A 13652-nucleotide genomic window follows, 5' to 3' on the forward strand; every position below is an offset into this window, starting at 1 on the left:
ATATAAGAAGAAAATGAAAATAGGAGAATTTCAGAGAAGGGAAGAGAAATAATCAGCAATGCAAAGTCTTTCTCACAGCTTCAGTACTCTTTCCTATGAGGAAGAATTAAAAGGATGAGACAAAAACTATACAAAATAATGAATGTACTGTTGACTCAACTGCCTTCAGTCATAAACAAAAATAAGAGAGTTTCAACAATATTAAAGACTGCATATTCTGAGAAAATAACTGAAAATTACTTTTCTACTCTGCACCTTGTTAGCTTGCAAAACTTCTTGGATATTATCAGGGAAACTAAGATTAACCTCGTCAGGATTCACAGGAGAACTACGTCTTTAGCTGAACAAATAGAACAGCAAGACAAACAAAATAATTTTTTATAGATAAATATAGATAAAGTCTTTCAAAGCTTTTCGGTAGAATTCAATAGCAGGAGGATAAAACTACCATTTGGGACAGATTAACATATAAGCCGCAAGCAGAAATGTTTATAATACCATATGGTATCATTGTGCAGTGGTCACCCTTGAAGTACGAGGGTACTGAACAGATCAAGTACTGTGATGCTAAATTTAGCCCTTGGGGTACTTTTCTTAGTCTTAAAATTGTCATCAAAAAGATTGACTGAGGTAAACTTCACTCCTGTTTTTCTTCACACACCTCATCAATCCCCTAACAAACTTCCTACTCTATCAGACCTTTCCTTATTAAATACTGTTACAATCAGTTCTGTCCTCTTAGAAAACACCAGAAAATGGTAGGATATACTATTCATGGCTGTGTAGCTTAACGCAGATTTGATTCAACTCCTTTTTGGAACATTTGCATCCATCCACATAACCCAGGGCTGCAGAAGTCCCCTAGGGCTCTGATCACAGCTCATTATACATTCAGAAGACTAAAAGATAACCCAGATGTATGTCTTTAATTACGTGCTGCCTTGCTATCTTAAATTTGTGTCAGACCTTGATGTTTCCGTGTTGATCTTTCTAAGTGAGCTTCCTGATTCTTTTAATGAATTAGCTATGGAAAATCATTGAGATAATTACAGTAATACATGGAAACACATCATTAACACATGCAATTATCCCATTTACCAACTTAATTATGCTGTTATATTCTATCATTTTTTGTTGTTTTTTAATGATAGTACAGGTTAAAATACTCTTTTAAAACAGCAATGTGTATTTTATAGATCAATGTATATTGCAAACGCATGCCAGATTATTTAATCATGGACAATTTCTGTTTTAAAGAAAGGTAATTTTCTTTTGCAACAAAATTTTGAAAGTCAGCATATTCTTTTAATTTCAAAGCTCAAATATAATCATTACAGACTGCTTGCTTCCATCCAAGAGCCAAGATATCTTCACACGAACATAAAAATAAATGCTCCAGTGAACTGTATTTTAAACTAGTATGTTTATTTCACACATATAACAACATATTTCATTTAAATGAAATAAGAAAACTTTTATTGGCACTGACATAGTCCTTAGGTTTCTGTTTTCCAGGACCACACAGAAGTCTTGACTGTTCGTAGATACTGGTATGTGATGCATAATATATTGAACTTCAGGTAAAACAGCACATCAAAAGAAAAAAAAATCCATGTTCTGCATAGTTTTAATTCAAGAGATTTAAGGTGCAATTCAACAAATTGCATATCCAGTTAGCAAGAATGATCCTGAGCATGAATCTGAGCGTGCAACAAAAGCGACATTCGACAAATAAAACTTTATTTCTACTACATTTAAACAATGCCAAAATATACACTAATTTAGGGTTGTGTAGATCTATACTTCAGTTAAAGCCTTCCTCATCCACTCCATCAATAAGCTATTTTGGTATCCTTACCTAGAACATCCAATCCAAGGGTTTTTGCTAGATTTCTTACACCATCTGCTCCAAAAATATGCGTCTCATGTTTACAATTGGGACACTGGAAAACACTCATATTCTGAACTAGTCCTAAAACCTGTTAAATTAAAAAGGACAAAGCTGACATCTGGGATTCAAGCATCCATTCATATTCATCTTTGACAACAAAGAAGAGATTATCAACACAGAATCAACAAATCATCATCAGTTGCTCAGATTCACTTTCATTTCTAAATTACTTCGACATTATTATTTTTTTCCCCATAATTCTACATCTGAAGGATTAACTAACTTATACATCACAGAAGTACCTCTTTAATTGATTTAACTTTCCAATAGACCTCCTTCTCAGACAAGGAGACTATTACATTTCTGACCACTGAATACTGGAACATTTTCCTAAGTTGTTTTCTAGCTTTGTAATTTGCAGTTTTGGGGTACAAAATTATAACAACAACAACAAAAAAAAAAACACTTCAAGAAATAGCAATCAAACATGCTTTTAATATATTTTATAACTTTCCCTGTAGGGAAATATTTCAAAAAGAACCACATTTGCTACTCTTCTGCAAAGGAGGAACGCATTTTAAAGATCAAATAACAAAAGTAATTATATGAAAGCAAGTGACAAAAACTATTTTCCTGTTGATGTCAGATGTTCATCCTTGCAAAACGTCCTGCAAATCTGGCAAATCAGGAACACACACACACACACACACAAAAACTTCCCCAATGTACAATAATACTCATGATAAAACTGACCTCATTTTATTCACCTAATAAACAAGCCTATTTGCTGAGGAAGAGCAGAATTTCTCAAAAGTGATGACAACAGCACACAAACACAGATCAAGACTCCAACCTATTTGCTAATCTACAATCTGCTACTCGCTTCAGGTGCTTCCATGTTAGAAAATTTCACTTCAAGTTATTTATGCTACATATTAATATTCTGAAGTTCAGAAAAGCTGCTATATAACTGGTGGCATTCTTGGCTGTTTAAAATTTCCCTATGCATTCTGGTTATGTGTTTTGAAGAAACTAACAAAGCTAGAGGAATAACGTATCTGCTGTGTTAATGAAATAATAATATAAAAGGATGCTGAATCAATGCAAGCAACAGCTATTACCCTATTTATTAACAGTAATGCACAAGGCTTGGCCTTAATGTTTTAACTAAAAGAATATAGAGGTAGTACTGTGAGCAGGTAAAGGCATGTTATTTGCAATATCTTAATGAAAGTCTCCTTACATAAAAGTTAAAACTAATCAAAGGACAATCACTTTTTTGTTTCCTATACAACTTTCACAGGTTTCACATTATTTCCTAAATCTTCCTTTACTCATGTAAAATTTTCAGACAGTTTAAAGTAAGGACCATCTTAAGGAGCAGTCATTGTATGCACATATAGATAGATAAATAAATACACACACATATGCATACCATTATCTGCAGCACATGAAAAATAGAGATCTTGACATTTGTACTCTAAATGAATTAATCCACCTCCAGATAACTTGGGTCTTTAACTTCTTATTCTTATCAATACACTTGTACAATATTTATGATACAGCAAATTCAAAACCAAAGTTATCTAGCCTACTGATGTGCTACAAATAGCTTAGAAACATTACAGCAGTTCTGTTAATTCTTTGATCATCTAATACATAAAGAAGCCTTTCTGCCCCAGTTAATGCAAATACTGAGCTACAGCTGTATTCCCAATGCTAGACTGGTTTCAGAGGTCTTATTCACTGTGGTTTTTCCTTTTCATTTAAACAAATCCTACTAAAAGCATGTGTCATTTCAGCATTGCTTTCATTTTTTCAGCCTTATTCTCATCTGTCAAACACCAAATATTGCATATTTACTAATGTAAAGAATTGTTCTTCTTGTATACAAATAGATTTTTGTAATACTAGTTGCCAATTCTAAACACTAGATTTAATAGAGAATCTGTGCAAATATACAAACCTTGAGCACGGAAATGTCTTTTTAACATTTATCTCTGCAGATGATGAGAGAAATAAGAGATTTCACTATTACTTTAAGGGCCTTTAAATCTACAGAAAATGTGATAGGTTTTGCTAATAAAGTAATAACTCTCATTTCCCCATTTAAATAATAGCTCTGGACAAGCTTCAAAGTAGCTCCTACTGTCTGGACAAACTATTCTACAAGCATGCATGAATCCTGCTCTACTCCTCGGGGACCTCCTCGCCCTGCACATTTCTCTGCAAACGTGGTTCAGTGAAACAGACATGAAAATTGTAAAACTACATGCTCTGCAGCACAGGAACTAACCTACGATACTAAAACAATAGTTCTAATGCTGAACTTCTTTGGTCAAACTATTTTATTCTGAATAGTGAAAAGGGATCCATCAAGAAATAACAAGAAAGTAAGAAAGTGGCAAATTCTCGTTACGAATTATCCGTGTACATATGGTTTCAGAATGCTTACGTATTCCTTTTGCTCAATTAACCTTTTGGTTACACAACATATGGTGCCCAAATCCAAATATACACTACCTTCTCCAGACAAGAAAAAAAATTCTTGAGAAATCTACTTTAATTTCAATTCAGTAAAGGACAAACAACACTAACAATTGTTCCTCAGACTCAGTTTTGACTTAAAACTAAACACACACATCAGCAGGACCCCTTAACACTGATGTAAATGAAACACCTATGTTGATGTATGCATAAAGTGAGGGGGAAAAAAAAGGTACAACGGGTAAGAACTCCAGTGTATAGACTCCAGTGCATTGCAATTGAGCATCTGGCATAACAGTATGGGTTATCATTTGATTAAGATAGATCTAGTCATTCCATTGAGTCCAAATAGATACTTATAATCTTGTCTACCACTCATCAAATTTACAGCAGACCGCAGCCTACCACAGAACGCATGGTTTTGTTGGAAGCCATTCTCTGTGAAGAACAGTGAATGAAACCTAGAAAGAAATCTGGACAATTTCTCATTAGAAGGAAAATTCAACAAAGTACTAAGCTGAATATGATTTTATATGAAGAATTGTCATTCTGTGTGATTTCGGTAAATCCAAACGTCAAATCAAAAGAATATTTCATATGCTGTTTTTCTGTCGTTATCATATTTTTTTTCAACAAATGCTGCCATACTTTCATTTTGGTGCAAAGACATTTATAGAGCAATCAATAATAAGGAATTTGCAATGCATTTCTTTTGTTATGCTACTTTGCAAACTAAAACAAAAAAGTGCAGCCTTTTAGAAAAGCTAACAATGCTACTGAAGCTACTGAAAAAGTTTCCTTTTAATGAAAAGTAAAAGTAACCTTCACACAGATAAGCCAGACAACAGTTTAAGTATCGTAAGTAGCCTTTTTCTTTACTGTTTAAAATAATGAAGCACTTCAGTTTGTATTTTCTCATCACATGCATATTTTAAATGAAAAATGAGTCTTTGTGAACATTCACTAGACTAGAACATTCTGTTACTTAGCAACTTGTAACACTGTCAAGAGTTGCAATCATACTTAAAGAAAAAAACATTTAATAAGTAACCTAGCTAATTTATTTTTAACGACTATATTTTTATTTGTTATTATCCTCCTACTTCAAGCTCATTTATTTGGGCCTTCAGTTTGAGAGTGGTGAGGTGCTGGAACAGGCTGCCCAGAGAGACTGTGGAAGCTCTGTCCCTGGAGGTGATCAAGACCAGGTTGGCTGGGGCCCTGGGCAGCCTGGTCTAGTAGCAAATCTGGAATCTGGTGGCCCTGCCTGTGGCATAGGGGTTGGAACTTGATGATCCCTGGGATCCCTTCCAACCCAAGCCTTTCTGTGACTCAGTTTAAATGTAGAACATTAATTATAATATTTACTCCATTTCAATCCATATGAATACTGAGGATATTTCTGAACTTTGCATTTCCCAGACAAGCAAGCTACCACATAAGCTCTAAGCTCAATGAAAAACAAAGTGATAAAGATGTACTTCTTCCTCCAGTGACAGTCAGAAAGCCTTTCAAATGGCAAAGTGACAATTAGGAATGTGCATAACACCCCCAAAACTCAAGTGTCCTTCTTGAATTGAAGAGATACATGATTTTCTCTCATCTCACAAAAATTTAGGTTAGAGCATTAACAGTCCTCGAGCAGAAGAGCTCAATAATGGGGATACTGTAGGACAGTGCATTTGGAAAGCACAGGTTACTTTATAAGTTACTCTGTTGAGCTAGTTAGCAGTCTGATCCATTCCAGGTGATTAAATAAATTGACTGAAAATAAAAACTATTATTACTTGATACTGATAAAATTCTTTTCTTTCTGCTAAAGAAAGCTTCTTTAAAGATACAGATATAAGGCAGATTCAAATCCTTCTAAAACAAGAATTTGTGACATTCAAGTGATCCCTGAATGGATTGTTCAACTATTACAAATAGAGACATTTTTCAGATTTTTAACAGATATTTTTAATGAAGATGCTTACAGGTACATGAACTTTCCTAAACATTTCAGTTCCTTTGCGTGCATCCAACAAAGCCACATCTTGTGGAGTAGAGATGATCACAGCTCCTGAGAAAAGAAAACATGAAATATTACTAGTTTACAGTATTATTCATAATTTCTAAATATTTTGGCTGTTTAAAAGGTCTTTTTTAATTTAAGAAAGAAAATTATCCTGTTCCTTTATTATGCAGTGACCAAAACCAGAGAGATATGATGCAGAGTGATAAAGTTAAGATGTTTTCATCCTATATTTTTCTATGTAGAAACCACTTATGTTTTCTAAATGACAAAACTGACCTAGATGCATTATGACCACGAACAGATGACAGTATGGACACAAGCAACTTTTCAGAATGCACAACAGCACAGACACATGGGATTTTGCAGTGGGAGCCCTGACACCTTAAGATTCCTCCCAGTTCACAAAGCACTGGGATAGGATGCCCACCCTATCTCTTGGGATGGCCCTATGCAATCCATGTGCTGACTGATGGCATCTCTTCTGTGTGACACTCAGCCATTTCCAAATACTGCCTGACAGTACACGTGAATGTTTTCGACCAGTGTACTTCGCTTCTAATTTACAAAAGGAAAATACAGTCTGGTGTTTGGCTCCTGAAAAGCTGCCTATCTCTGCCTTACGTAATACTAGACTTAAATTCCACAAACTGAACAGCGTATGTAACACATTAAGCAAACAATTTCCTATTGTTCTCTAAAACTCTGGAATGCAAATCATTTGCTGTTTTTCCAAAGCTGACCTGCTCGCAATGACACAGCAAAGAATAACATGGAACACACTTCATCCACACTTAAGCTGGTGATTTCAATGAAGGGTATGGTTACACCTCACTGCCAACACTGAAATACAGAGTTAATTCCACAAAACAAATGCATCCTAACTTATATGTAGTCTACAAGTTAGTAGCTTAGACTCAATAGCCTTGATTCTTCTCAATTTTTTTTGCTTAAAAAAATAATTGTAAAATGAAGATACTTAGACAAAAAGCTTAGGATAGCTCTCTTCTCAGACAAAGCCAGGAATCTAGAATTTTCTGTCAAATGTGTACACATGCACGTTAGCTGTCCCACACAACAGGCTTTTGTCCACTTTTTTGTAGACAAAAATGTTTGGCATTCCCTGGATCTTCATGTAGAAGTTAACACGCAGTCAGCAAAATTTAATTCCCCATTTTCTGGTCCAATATTTTTTTTAACAACTCAAATAATTGGTAATGGCATGAAGTACAGAGGCTACGAGCAATGAAAACATCCACTGCAACCACAAGCAGTTTATGTGAAAGGTGTTTTTTATTAATAAATTCTCTCGTGAGAGAACTTCACCCAGAGGGGGAAACTAACAAGATGAAATGACCCACTGGCATTTCACAGACTTCAGGCTGTCATGAACACCAACTCCCTGTACAACAAGGAACCGGCTTCTGACACACACGAGTTAAAACTAGGCTTCTGGACAACCTGCATGTATTTTTTTCCATAGAATGTAAGTCCACACAGCCAAGAATCTACTTGTGCTGACACTGTATGGGTCTCCTATTTTACTTTTCACTCTGAAATGGATTACAGATAGAAAACAAAACCCATACTTTCACATTTTTTTAAGTTTCCTTTGTTATTCCAGTTTGTGAGAATAAAGAAGTATGAAATCATCTCCTTCAACTGACATTGAGGACAGAACGTTTTTGAAAAAGAAGCAAGATCACAGTGCTGCCTCTAATAACCACTCAGGTAACTGTAACAGCAGCAGTACAAAGCCTCACTGACGCTATCTGCACAGTGGCTTAAGGTAGCAGAGAAAAATATTCACTAATCAGACCAGTAATGTTACTCAAGAATCTGACACATTCAAAAGCTGTTTAAAGAAGGCTATTATAAATTACTGTAATTTCATTAGGATTTGTCCTCTGGTTCTAAAGCACTTCCCTGAGGCTCCAAGTACTTAACAGAATCATCACTAAGTGATTTACTTCACAGTGACATGGAAGATAAGGACATCTCCCAGTTTAAATTTCTTGAAATACAACACAAATTAAAGGTGGTCTCAAGGAAGTGCTACTCACCAATTTTAATCATAACAAAATTAACTTTCACAGTAATTTACTGATTTCATTTGCTTCTTTTTATTAAAGGTAATCCTGCCTCAGTTTTCTACATGCTAATTTGGGAAAGTGGAAGCAAACTTCAGTTCTTCAGAAGCTTCTAGCCTAGATTCCATTCATATATAATTTAGTGAGGATTAAATTCTTAAAATTATCTGTAAACATGATGCAAGTTTAAAAAGTATATATTACAGCTACCAGAGAGATTTACTGACTTGCAGAATTTGATGAGCCTTCTGAACTATTTATGAAATACCTGTTTGGTGAGTGATTATTTCTTCGCAACCAAATGAAACTCAGACTAAAAAAAACACAGGACTGGAAGGGACTTCAAAGGTCATTGGTTCTACTCCACTCATAATATTGTTAACCAAATCCAACCATCCAAAACTCTTAAGGAGTAATTACTGATTAGAGAGAAGATCCAGAAATTGTTCCACATACAGACTAACACAGCACAACCAGCTCATACTGACACCAACACACTTAAAGCATATTTTCCTCTGCCCTTGGTACAACTGCCAGCCCAGCAAACAACCTGAAGTTCAAGAATTCAAGAACTTTGCAGCATTATTTCCTCCAGCAGCAACAGAATATGGCAAATAAGGCTTTCCCTGGTGCTCCCCTTCACTGAATATTGCATGTTTAATTTGGAAAGCGATTCAAATGATAAGCAAGAAAGAACACAGCCCACACTTCCCTTGCTGTTTCTCTCTACATGTTTAATAGGAATATCAAACAGTAAAGAGTTATTTTGATCAATAAAGTAATGAAATATGACTGGATTCACACACAGAGCAGGTCTCTTGAAGCAATATGTGTGATGTTTACACAAGCCTGACTGAATGAGGCAAATGAAGGCTGACAAATTGAACAGAGAGGCTGCAGAAACCATAATGTTATCACACTGCACATTAAAACATACTACAAATTCTATGTTAGCAGTTGCATGCAGAATAATTTTGATGCCTTGAGCATACTAAGGATATCTACCTAAAACACATTTAGGTTTAACTGACATATCTACTTATTCATGCATTTCATTTATTTTCATAACTCCATCGTATTTCAGCTGGCAAAAAGCTGATGCACTTTGCATTAATAAACACTGTGCTAACTCTATTTTTAATAGCAGCATGCATAATAGAGAGAAAGAATAAACACTGGTCTGTAACACCAATGTTTGCCTTTTTCCTTAAACCCCAGGTGCTTAATCCCAGTAAAAGAAAGGTGTGCACATACAACACTGTTATATACATATATATACTCGTACAACAGCCTTATTGGTGGACTGGTGCTTAGGAAATTAGAAATGCTGACAAAGCTTTAAAGTTCTGCATATAGAAAACATCACCTCTATTCAGTGTGTCATGAAGGTCTGCATTGGACACGTTGGGTTACAAGGCACAAGGTGGTATCTCACTAAGCCTTTGATATAGTCTGTTTGAATCTAAGCTAACAACACGGGCTCTCTTTCAAGCAAGTGGAAGAAAACAGACAACATTAGATGATGTCTAAATGATATCCCCCTGATTCTTATTAGTTTAGTAAATTTTCTGCTGACTTTGTTATTTCATTGATAAAATATGCCTACAATGACAGGATACAGTTTGCGTTTCAAGATGCAGAACAAGGTACTGCAAGAAGACAGATTTTAGTTTTTGCTAAGATTTCAGCTGGTAATGCTTAAAGTTGAATTGATAGTGAAAATTTGTCCATCTCCTCGGGTGAACTGCATAAAGCAGTTCCTTTAGCTTTCGCATGTGACATCCTCATTGTGAGTAGTAACATGAAAGAATCATTATCATGACTTTCCTTTAAGGGGTCCTTGAGATTTGTAACACGGCTCAGAACTGTCCTGAAGTTCTGATCCTGGCTGCATCCCACCTCCATCTCGCATTTGTCAACTTGAATTTTTTGACAACAAACTATTTCACTGTGCAACCTACAGTTACATGGATACAATCATCAATCCATAAATTTCCAAGGTTGTGATTGAAGGTTTTTTTTGTTGTTCTTCTTTAATCCACCCTAAATGTATTTTTTTTTTGCTTTCCTGCCTTTATTTAAAGTATCAGAATCTAGCATGAAAGAAAGACTGTATCTCCAAGGTCACCTGAGAAAAAGTATAAAAATGCGATACTAAAAATATTTGCCATTCAAAAACAGATGAAGTAAAATTTACCATTATCAAAAACCCAGATGACTTCCACAAAGAATCTTCAAAAATTTACTGCAGAAATGAACAATGTGCTTCCTACATAAAAGAGGAAAGAAAGCTCTGAATTTGAGAAAAACATTGTGTATCATTGTTAGACTAAAAGGAAAGAAGATCAGATGCCTTGCAACTATGATTTGCATCAAAGTAAGAGATTTTCAACAAGGGGCAAATAGACACTTGCACAAAGAGCAGTGACAGAATACAGATACACCTCCCATCAAAGTCTGCGCTACATACAACTTGTATGGCTGCATTGGTTGGAGCTTTTTTGATCATCTCTCTTCAGGAAGGAGAGGAAAATGGTGTCAGACCTACTCAGATTGCATTTTCGGTTACATTAAAAACCTTCTTTTTCCTCGCATCACAATTCTTTTTCATACTAATACCAGCAATAACTTTTATTTTTTCAATCAATGTTTTCTTTTTAAAATTATTTGAAATTCTTTTTCCCTTTTTTATTTTTAATGCTTCTTTCTGAATAGGCAGTCTGTTTACTAACTGCAACTTCCTGTTCTTGTACATTAGTATATAGTGAGGCAGAACCCAGTTCTAACTGTCTGTATAGAGTTTAGATGGCCAAGTCCTGGTGTCAAGGGATTGGCAGGGGTGCCTTTGGGAGCAAAGTCCAGCAATGCCTCGTGTCAGATCACAGTCAGCTCCAGCTGCTCCCAAGGAGACCTGCCACTGCCAGAGCCGAGCAATGGACAACGCTGCGTGTGCCTCTGGGGCAGCAGATTTGAGAAAGGGAAAAACTACTGTGGGTAGCAGAATACTATCCTGTGCTCCAACAGTACTCTGCTCCTGAAGGATGCAGCCCATGGTACAGAGCCGTGCTGGAGCAGTGCTTGAAAAGCAGCAGCCTGTGGGAATCCTATGCAGGATCTGCTCAGAGACATCATCCCATAGGACACACCTCAAGCTGAAGCAGGGGCAGAAAAACCATGAAGGAGCAGCAGAGATGAGATGTTAAAGACTGATCACAGTCCCCCACTCCCCTTACCCTGCACATCTATGGGCAAGGAGGTGAGAGAGGATGGATGATAGAGGAAGGTGATTTTAGTACGCCTTTCATTTCTCACCGTTCTAGTCTGTTAGTAATGTGCAATAATCATATCTACCTCCCAGTGTTGAGTTTCTTTTGCCCATGACAGTAACTGGTGAGAGATCTCTGCGCACTCTCTACCCTTGAGCCTTTTTCCATGGTATTTTCCCCTGTATCTTTGAGGAGGGGAGTGAGTGCACTGCAGTGAGCTCAGTTGGCCATCACTGTGAAAACACCACAGCAGCACACACTGCTGTAACACACTTGTCTACAAGGCTGCACTGCTAATCTGTGGCACTGCAAGAAATACAGTTTGGTTCAGAAATTTCCCCACATAATAGTTAATATGATGTCCTCAGAATTAATGAATGCCAACTATTTTCAAGTTGGTAATACACCTCTACCCCTTCCTTCCTTCCTTCATTTACACTTTTGAATAGAAAAAAATATTGCTTTGACTCTTAAAGCTTAAACAGCAGAGTCAGAAATATGCTTTTTGTTTTTATTTAAACCTATCTGTCAAAAAATCCTATTTATCACAGTTCTTTGAGAATTCCTTTTTGACATAAAACTCCTTTGACAAATATTCAGTAAATACCCACAGAAGACATTCAGGAGATGATTAAGATCTGTACATTGGTGAGAGATGCAACCATTATGAAAACTCTACAATTTGCAGGATAAGGCAACAAAAAGATGGTGGGATCTGTGCGCTGTGTGGGTTTAAAGATGTAAGAGGTGATGAAGTCATTCTCTGTGCGGCTAGCAATGACAGCACTTCTTTTATGGAACTTGACACAAAATATAAAACAGCATTCACGCTGCTTTTCACTTTGCTTATCTTACCAGACTAATAATCTTCTCCAATTATCAGTAACAGCCTTTTTAAATCTTATAATAAGCTTATTATAATAATATATGCTTTGTGTGGAAAAAAAAAAGTTACTTTCGAAAGATAGGAAAATTAAGTGCACTGAAATAAATCACACCATCTTTTACCTTATGTCACCTGCAGAAATGCAGCCCAATCCTCACTACTGTAACAAATGAAAGGCTTCAGCAAGACGTGAAATTCTTGGTTTGTCTCAGCCCACTTCCTACTGACCAGGTGCACGTTTCTAACAGCTTTCACTGCCATGGCATCTTGAGGTCCATAGAAAAAAGTGATATGACAAAGCTTAGCAAATGAAATGACAATTCCAGTATTAACCTGGAGCCAGTTCTGTCAACTGAGACAGAGTGTCACTCTCCAGTGCTGTCAAGCTGTCACATTTGACTAACGCTAACTTCACTTTCATGTTAATAAAGAAAGGGCAACAGGCAGACTAACATAGTTAACGGCTTCCACAATTGAGCTTCTCCAGGAGGAAGAAATGCTTGTGTTAACAGGGCGCTGGCAACACTTCTCCAGCAGGCAGGTACTTTCTCCTGCCCGTGCATTCAGTAGCAACAGGCCACAAACAAAGCCTTTCTGTCTGAGCTGAACCAAGATTTCTATGTGGAAACAGCCAAGCACCTGAAGAAAGAAGCTGGAGTGGAACAAAAATATCTATCATGTTTCCAAGTAAGCAAGTAACCATTTATCAACTGCTAGTTTATTGAAAAATGACTACAAGCTAACAGATAAGCTACAGATGACTAATGAACAATATGCTAAATAAGATACCCGCTTGCAAGGTGACTAAGAATAATAAAATAATTTAAAAAAATCATAGTATTTACCTTGGTTATCCTATTTTAAAGAACAACTGCACACACAAAGCTGCCACTTCAACTGAAACTGCGTGAGGCTGATATTCTCATTAATGATGGCCAGAATTAAAAGACATTTTGTTGTGTTATGTATTCCCCTATTCTTTCTGTGAATCAAGAAAATTTCAGGAGCTGTGATGCAA

The 13652-nt window shown here is 36.2% G+C and overlaps 1 protein-coding gene across 1 annotated transcript in view; it reads right to left on the reverse strand.

Annotated features, from left to right (window-relative positions):
* The window catches only part of NUBPL (NUBP iron-sulfur cluster assembly factor, mitochondrial), a 77178-nt gene that overhangs the window by 14696 nt on the left and 48830 nt on the right, over positions 1-13652 (reverse strand). The window contains exons 8-9 of the mRNA XM_065753753.1: positions 6355-6440; positions 1859-1979 (exon numbers count right to left, since the gene is read on the reverse strand). Coding sequence (XP_065609825.1) covers positions 1859-1979; positions 6355-6440 — 207 coding nt within the window. The remainder of the gene's footprint in view (positions 1-1858; positions 1980-6354; positions 6441-13652) is intronic.

The sequence above is a fragment of the Cyrtonyx montezumae genome, unplaced genomic scaffold (genome assembly GCF_038088225.1).
Source record: "Cyrtonyx montezumae isolate F1298 unplaced genomic scaffold, pur_monq_1.0 scaffold_10, whole genome shotgun sequence".
NCBI classification, from domain to species: domain Eukaryota; kingdom Metazoa; phylum Chordata; class Aves; order Galliformes; family Odontophoridae; genus Cyrtonyx; species Cyrtonyx montezumae.